At 38.0% G+C, this 9,025-nt stretch overlaps 1 protein-coding gene across 3 annotated transcripts in view; it reads left to right on the forward strand.

The window, feature by feature from the left end:
* The window catches only part of MCM10 (minichromosome maintenance 10 replication initiation factor), a 29,521-nt gene that overhangs the window by 12,611 nt on the left and 7,885 nt on the right, over window positions 1-9,025 (forward strand). For all 3 annotated transcript variants that reach the window (XM_006906969.3, XM_015585659.2, XM_015585658.2), the window contains exons 9-15: window positions 843-959; window positions 2,959-3,158; window positions 4,495-4,595; window positions 5,258-5,368; window positions 5,455-5,572; window positions 6,990-7,218; window positions 8,457-8,601. In XM_006906969.3, the coding sequence (XP_006907031.1) occupies window positions 843-959; window positions 2,959-3,158; window positions 4,495-4,595; window positions 5,258-5,368; window positions 5,455-5,572; window positions 6,990-7,218; window positions 8,457-8,601 (1,021 nt within the window). The remainder of the gene's footprint in view (window positions 1-842; window positions 960-2,958; window positions 3,159-4,494; window positions 4,596-5,257; window positions 5,369-5,454; window positions 5,573-6,989; window positions 7,219-8,456; window positions 8,602-9,025) is intronic.

A 9,025-nucleotide genomic window follows, 5' to 3' on the forward strand; every position in this document is an offset into this window, starting at 1 on the left:
TGTAAATCTAAGTGTGAATGGGACAGACCATTTCTCTATCTGACCCAGCAAGAAGCTTCACTTTATTGTAGACACATTACTGTCAGAAAGAGTGAAAGACACATTTCTTTATCTGACCCAGCAAGAAGCTTCACTTTGTTGTAGACACATTACTGTCAGAAAGAGTGAAAGACAAAGTTTTTTCTTTCTTTGTTTTTATCAGAGAATTGTAGCAAATCTTCACCTATTGATTCCAATGTGTTTGGCTACAAGTAACAGAAAAACTTCACTGTAGACTCTTTTAACAGTAAACAGTGGGGTTTGTTTTTCTTACATAATAAAAAAATTCAGACATAGGAAATGTAGTGATGTCAGGGCCAGAGTCTGTAAATCTCAGCCTTTTCTTCTTGGTCACAAGATGGCTTTGAAGCTCTTGCCATCACATCTCCATTCAAAGGAAGAAAGTGAGCCAGCCTCCTCTATCTGCTTTTATCAAGAACGCAAAGCTTTCCTAGTGACCTTCCCTACCAACTCCTACTTCAGTCTCATAGGCCAGAATATAATCATATGACTTGCTTACTATACGGAATGCTGGGAAAACTGAAAACAGGGTCCATTATCTTATGCTCAGGGTTTCCTGGCCCAAATAAAATCAAGATTCTGATAGCAAAGACACAGGACGGATATTGAGTAGAGAACTAAATGCATCTTTTACACCTCTCATTTCTAAAACTTTTGTAAGGCACTGGCTTCATATTCCTTTAGACCGATAAAACCTTCTTAATTCACACCAACCATTCTTTTATTTATTCTTGGCTATAGCTTTGTCTGCTTTTAACTCCCACTCCACTTGTTTTCTACAGGTGTGCTTATCTATTGATCATCCTCAAAAGATCTTAATTATGGGTGAAGCTCTTGACCTGGGAACCTGTAAAGCAAAGAAAAAGAATGGACAACCGTGTACACAGATTGTCAATTTGGTTGGTTTCAGCCTTGTTAGGATGGTTTCTGCTAAAGAAGGGAACTAATGGGAATAAATTGTAGACACTTTAGTGTAATGGCCACTTTGGAACTGGGTTTCCTACATAACAGAAAGCATCAAAGTAAGAAAATTAAACGTGTGGTTAAGAATTGCCTGTTTAAAACTCTGAGGGCAAGGGAAGGATTTAACTTCTTAAGAAAGTTGTCTTTTATTGCCAGCTGACTAGGAGATATAAGAAACAATTTTAGTTTGCCCTCAGTTTTTAACTCCCACCAACCATTCTTTTATCCATTCTTTGTAGTGCCAGAGATCAAACACTATAATGAATTTAAGTCTACACTTTCACTCCATTGTACTTTTTCTTAGAGCTTTTTTTAAAAAACTTCATTGAAATATGATTCACATACCATACAATTCACTTTTTTAAAGTGTACAGTTCAGTAATTTTTAATAAATTCAGAGTTGTGCAAATTTCACCACTATATAATTTCAGAATGTTTTCAATATTCCCCTCAGAATACCATACCCATTAGCAGTCACCTCCCACCCCCTCTTCCTCAGCCCTGGTAAGATCTAATCTACCGTCTGTCTCTATGGATTTGCATATTCTGGACATTTCATATAATGGAATTGTACAATATGTGGCATTTTGTGCCTGGTTTCTTTCACTTACCATAGTATTTTCAAGGTTCATCCATGGTGTAGCATTTATTAGCATTTCATTCCCTTTTTATTCCCTTTTATTGTTGAATGGACGTACCATATCTTTTCATCAGTAAGTAGACATTTGGGTTGTTTCCACCTCTTGGTTATTAAGTGTAATGCTACTATAAACATTCATGTGTAAGCTTTTGTGTAGCTATATTTGATTCCATTGGGTATACAGCTGGAGTGGAATTTCTGGGTCATACGGTGACTGTATGTTTAGGTTTTTAAGGAACTGCCAGACTGGTTTCCAAAGTGGCTTTTAGATTTTCACCAGAAGTATGTGAGGATTCCAGTTTCTCCATACATAGCCGACACTTGTCAATGTCTGTCTTTGATTATGGCCATTCTAGTGAGTGAGAAGTGGTATATCTTAGAGCTCTTTGAAAGGATTAAATGACAGGTTTTGGTTTCATCTCGTTCCTGCCTAACAGATGAACTAGTGAGCAGGAAATAGAAAGGAAGGAGATAGTTGGAAAAAGAAGTCTCAGAGTGAAGTACCTTAGAGATCTCCACATAAGAGCTAGACCTTCATTGTCACCATATCTAAGGACTCACCCCAAAGAATAATAGTAGTTTCTCTTTGTTCCTGACACTGAGGAAGTAGCAGTTGTCCAAGAGTCAACCAGACAAATAGAAAAATCTCACTAGAAGCTGATTTTGTTTTATTTTTCTTAAATTAACTTTATTGAGGTAAAAGGTAAAATTCACATAAAAAACTATTAACCATTTTTTAACGTACATGTTAGTGATATTTAGTATATTCACTCTATTGTGCAACCCACCAGCTCTCTAGTTTTAAAACCATGTCATTGCTTGATAAAAGCACAGTTTACCCAGTAAGTGACCCCTTCTCATCTCCCCCACCTGCATCTCCTGGTGACTTCTAATCCACTTTCTGCCTCTGTGGGCTTACTGCTCTATATATGTCATATAGACATATAAGAGGAATCATACAATATGTGACCTTTTGTGTCTGACTTCTCTCAGCATAATGTTTTCAAGGTTTATCCTAAAAGCCGATTTTATTTCGATTGTAGAAAGAGGGCAAAGGGAGTGAACTATATCACTTTTTCTTTGACCTGACTAGTGCTTTAATTGGAATTTGAGGGAAGACTTCTTTTCCTTTAGTCACTGCATAGCAGCACTTTGGAAATGGCCTTGGAGGCCAATAGGAAGGGCTCTGCATGCAGAGTGGTGCCCTGTGACACTGGGAGGAAGGGACCGTGTGTCTTTATATTGTTTCCTGGCCCATTACCCTGATCCTAAGCAGCCTCTCTTTGGTTTTACAGAAGGACTGTGAGTACTGTCAGTATCACATCCAAGCTCAGTACAAGAAGCTCAGTGCCAAGCGAGCTGACTTGCAGTCCACCTTCTCTGGAGGACGAATTCCAAAGAAGTTTGCCCGCAGAGGCACCAGCCTGAGAGAGCGGCTGTGTCAGGACAGTTTTTACTACGGAGGGGTTTCTTCAGCATCATATGCAGCCTCAATGTAAGACATTCTTGGGCTGCTTTTGGGTCAAAGATCTTGCTTGGCTTGTAAAGAATAAACCCAGTGGTTGTACATTTCTGTGGTGGTCTTAGAAGACTGTACAGATATTATCTTTCATAACTGACCACCTGGAACAAGATAGATGAGGGCTTTTATTCCAGGTAGAGAGGAAAACCCACAGAATGGGAAGAAATTAAGTCATGTCGGGATAGTCTTTAACAGAGAACCCACACTTCTTGCTTGAGTTCTAACGTGAACAGTGGGCCTTTATCAGGGCTGATTGTTTGGTCAATCATTGTGTTGACATCCTTTAAATCGTTTCCCTCACAACTATTGGAGTGAAGTTGCAAACCTCTTGGAATCCACTTTAATTCAGTGAACAGACATGCAGTGTACCCGCACAAAAATGTGGGCGGCAGGTCTTCTTGGCCTCTTCTGGGGGTCTCAGCCTCTCCATAGAGGCCCTAAAGTAGGTGATCAATGGCCTTGTACCCTACTCTGGAAAGCCACCTGTGGATGTGACAAGTGGCATGCTGGTACAAGGGAGCTATAGTTGGTCCAAGGACAGAACTTAGATTTTGTTCCCAGTCCAACAGAAATAGGCAAGAGGGCTCTCACCTTATGCCTGTTTTGTAATAGCAAACACATTTTTAAGATTTAAACTAATTTCTGTATTTTTTCAAATTGCGGAAAGCAATATATATGCATTATTAAAAATATATGTACGTGTTACTTCCTTGGTATATATGCTTCTAGGTGGTTTTTATTTTTCCATGTGTATAAATTTTTAGTAATATAAAATGAGATCATACTGTACCTATACTTTTCAACATAAAATAATTATTTTCCTTATCAAATATTTACTTGTATTATTTTTAGTGTCTACATAGTATTGTTTTACATGGCTCTATGATAATTTATTTAAACACTTCCCCATAGATAAACCTAAATGGGGTTTCCATTTTTTTAACAAAGCTTCTGAGAACATCCTGTTTTTGTATAGTCTTTAATTATTCAAAGATAAATTCCTAGCCTGCTTGATCAAAGGGTTGGCATGTTTTTTATTTCTTTTGCCAAATTGTCCTTCCAGATGTCCTCAAATTTGTTGATTGCTATTTCACATCTGTGATGTAACGTTTATACCAGTTACGACTGAGAGCCATGGTATCAAGCAAATCTAGTTATCCACTGCTTTGAAAAACTAACAATTTGTAATAAAGAATTCTTCTGTGCCTTCTTTACATCATCAGAAGAATTCAGTTATTTTCAAACTGTTAGTTAGAAAATCACTAAAGTTTAGTGATCTTCTTTGGGGGCGGGTGACTTTTTATTACAGTGCAGCAGCTGTCGCTCCTAAAAAGAAGATTCAAACCACTCTGACTAATCTGGTTGTGAAGGGCACAGACTTGATCATTCAGGAAACTCAACAAAAACTTGGTAAGTTTGTTTTCAAGACTGCATTTCTTTCTCTGGCTTAAATGTCTATTCTTTGGGATTGAAAATGGTCACAGTTCATACTCTGAAGTTATAGGTGTCTACTTATCGCGATCTTTGTGAGTGATGTGACCAAAGCTGAAGGAATCAGAGGTGGTTGATGGTATCTTAAGAAAAAACAGCATATTATTAATCTTGGCCGTGTCTTAGCTTAGGATATTCTTTAAGATTTCTTCATGTATTTGGTACTAACTCATAACGTCCAGTCTTAGAATCAGTAGTATCACGTTCCTGGTCAAACTCATCCATTATCTTTCATTGAAACAGATCTAGATTGGAGGATGCTGCTTTTACCCTACACTTGAGGCTTTATTTATAAGAGCAGTCAAGGCCGAGCGTAGGTCCTTACCCATAGTGCATATTCCAGAAATGACCCCACAGGTATTCATGTTCTAATCATTACTCAAAATAAGATGTATCTGTCATATCCTTGCAGTCCTACTGGTCTGACGTTAGAGGTTAAGGAGTCTTTTTTCTATTTGTGTGCCATCTACTTCATTTATAAACAGCTAAGTTATGAATGCAGAGTTTAATAAGTGATCAGTCACATGACATCCAGCAATCTGAATTTTGGGTCCTCTTAAGCTGATGTTGCTGTGTTCCAGGAATACCCCAGAAGAGCTTGTCTTGCTCTGAGGAATTCAAGGAATTGATGGACATGCCTACGTTTGGAGCCAGGAACTTGAAACAACATTTGACCAAAATCAAGTCATCAGGTAGAGTCAGCTTGTACCTGCTTAACATCCATACCTGAGTTCCCATGGCCTCGCAGAACCCGCTCATTCTGTGGCTTGTGTTTTAGGGATCATGGGGAGCCCGAAACCTGTGTTCCAGTCTATCTCAGCATCAGCCCTCTTGAAGCAACAGAAACAGCATATGTTGGAGATGAAAAAAAAGAGATCAGAAGAAATAGAGAAACGGTAAGAGTAACATTTAACATGGCCTACTTGGGTAGCTCATCTCAGGAATTCTCCATAGAATTCACAAATGTGACTTTAGATTTTGGATGGCTGGCTACCTTTTTAACTTCAAAAGTATTAAAATAATTTTAATATGACCTAAATAAAGTTACATAGTTCTGACTTATGCTAGTGAATCCTGAGACCAAGTGGTACCGGTTACAGTAATTAATATCACTGCAGAAAAGAGAAAAGAATGACATCTGAAATGGGTTTTGTGAAAGGGGAAAGCTCATGGTGACCTGTTTGGTTCCTTTTCTTAGTATTGCCACTATTAGGTTTTTAATTACAGGCCGAGCCAGTGAGTAGATTTTGCAGTTCAGATAAATGATAAAACCGAGGCACTGAAAACAGTCATTTTAGAGGCAAAATCAAGTGGAAATAGATGCAGAAGGTCAACAAATCAAAGATTCTTCAGCTCAGGTTATCTGAATAGTAATAAGAGCTGTCTACAGGTGCTTACCCAGTATTGCACTGTGCTATGTGCTGCATTAGTAGTGTCTTGTTCAGTCCTTGCAGTGATCTCTGGGGTGCTGATGGGCCGTCTATAGAGGTATTCATCAAGTGCCATAAATATACGTACATGGTCATAAAAGTGTATATGGAGTTGTGGACCTTGTGGGAAATAAAGGAGCACCTATCAATTTAAAGGCATTATAATTTATAGTTTTTCACAATTTTGCTGACCAAGTAAAACATATCTTTGAGCAGGATACAGTAGGCAATTTGGAAACTCAGCCTGGAGCTGGCAAGAGTGGGTATGTGGTAGTGAAAAGAATATCGACCTGGGATTACCTGGTGCTAGTCTGAACCTGTCGCTATGAACAATAGGGTTTTAGGCCCCAATTTCTTCATCTATAGATGAAAGGTTTGGGTTAGATGATTTCTGACATTTGTTATTTTTAAATAGCCCTTAAAACTGTATATAAAATAGTCACCTTGTGAATTATAGAACCTTTCTGTGAAGGGCGCCCAAGCGCATCACCGGCAGTTATCTCTTCCCAGTAGAGTAAACTAAAATACCAAGAGATTCGGTGCGTTCCCGAAGGTCCTAGGCTAACCAGAGGGCTGGGAATACAATCCACAGCTCACCTCCAGGGTCGTGTTCCACAGACAGCTCCCGCTGGAAAGCCACTGGAAAGCCAATTGATAAAAATAGTAATCAGTTCTAAATTGGTAAAACAGAGCTTTTTTAATGAAAAATCAGTCAACTGAAGAGTTACTGAAGCTAGCATTCTTCTTGTGTGCTAATCTGAATTTATTACCCAAGGAAGGGAAATTTTTTACTAACAACTACTTGTTCGCTGGTGACCTTCCTATATCTCTCAGTCTGTGTGTTTTGTGCTTACATAGTTTGTGACTACCTATTTCTTTAAAGATCTCTGCAGAGCTCAAATGAGCTCACGAGCCCAGCTGTGCCATCGTCTTCTCAACAGCCCCCTTCTCGGTCTCCAGCAACGGGGGCTGAATTCCCCAGGCTAAGAGAAACCCCAGCCACACAAGCGCCCAAACTGGGGCGAGGCATCTCAGAAGGAGCTGATGTTCTCTTTTTTGATGAGTCACCGCCTCCAAAACCAAAACTAAGTGCTTTAGCAGAAGCCAAAAAGGTAACTGGTATCTGCTTTCTTTAGTGCTTGAATTTGCATTCCATAAAACATAGCTGGAGTTTCAACCTTTATGTTAGTATCGATGGGTACCTAATAGCTATTTATTGATCATGATAATTAGAGTCAAAGGGATTTTAAATGATAATGGTGTTAACATAATGCTATTAATTTAATCTAAGAAAACTAGCTGTTATCTCAACACCGTTTCTTGTCAGGCTGAAGGAAATAGCCTAGGAGAAGGTATTGTTTTACAACTGGAGACACTGGCATTAGGGAAAAAATTCTGGGAGCTGTTGAGGCAAGATTGTAAAATATGGGTTTAAAGACAACTTCTTTAAAAGAACTCTTACACAGAATCCCAGTCCTTAGACATAAAAGCTGAGTTGCTCTGATTGAAGTGAGAGTTGGGGGTGCTCAGAGTCCCACCTGCTCAGCACAGCATATTCCACCACTCCCCTTCCTGAGTCACCCTGAACAAAGTCAGACTGTCTTCACTTTGTTCTGGGAGCAGCTGTAACTACATGCAAGGCAAAGGCTAGCTACAAGTCAATGCCGTACCTACAGTAATAATAATCGCGCATCTTCATTACTGTTACTCTATGCCTGTGATATATGCATACATGCTATTTTCTATGTCCAGGTACATACTTTTTGTGCATTGTCTCATTTCATTCACTCTAAGATAGGTAAGGCTGTCATCCCCATTTTATAATTGTAGAAACTGAGGCCGAACAATTAAGTAACTAAAGTTACAAAGTAGTAAGTGGCAGATCTGAAATTGTATCTTAATTCTGTCTAATTATAAAACAAACTTCCAAAATGTTTATGTAGTTCTACTATGGGTCTAAAAGCCTACAGACAAGCTAATGTTAAACTACTGACATTTTAAAAGCTGAGGTTTTATTTACTAACTTATACCTGAAAATTATATAATTATATTAACCAATGTTACCCCAATAATCACACAGTAGAATATATAGATGTTAAATTATAATGTACACCTGAAAATTACATAATTGTATTATCCAATGTTAGCCCACTGTTTACTAATTTACAGACCTGTCTCCCATGCTTTTAAATTTTAGTAATTATACTAATCCTAAGTAAAATGAAGATATAGTTTGCCAATTTATATTTAAGAGCAGCCAGAATTCATTGGTTAAGATCTGGAAAGGGTTACAGAACTACAAATGCCTATCTCATCTTTTAGATTTTCATTGCCTTCTCTTTTTTTCTAGTTAGCCGCTATAACTAAATTAAGGGCGAAAGGCCAGATTCTTACAAAAACAGACCCAAACAGCATTAAAAAGAAGCCGAACAACCCGCAGGATTTCCTGGAAGTGAAGGAACGCGTAGAAAAGAACACCACATTTTCTCCTCAAGGTACTGTAAATTTCAGAGTTCACAATAGAAAAGAAAAACTTTGTAAAGGAAATGTTTAAACCACAACCAGTGTCCTTGAGGTCAAACCGTTGTTTTCCTTTACCTCTCCTCTAGGTAAAATACCTAAATAGAATTCCTACAACTGGAACTGATTGTTTTTTATAATCACACTAAATTGAAATTACGTACAATTTGAAAACTTGAGAAAAGGATTACTCATTGAATCTTTGTACCTATATATTAGTATAAAAGTTTACTTTGAAAGAAGTAGAATTCCTTTATTTTGAATTGCCCCATTTTTATTTTTAGAACTCGGGAGTTGATGGTGTCATTTTGACATCAATTTGTCAATAGGATTTTTGTTGCTATCTATTATCATAATCAGTTGCTGTTTTAAATTGAAAAAGGGATTCTTATCCAGTAG

Source organism: Pteropus alecto, unplaced genomic scaffold (genome assembly GCF_000325575.1).
Source record: "Pteropus alecto unplaced genomic scaffold, ASM32557v1 scaffold11, whole genome shotgun sequence".
NCBI classification, from domain to species: domain Eukaryota; kingdom Metazoa; phylum Chordata; class Mammalia; order Chiroptera; family Pteropodidae; genus Pteropus; species Pteropus alecto.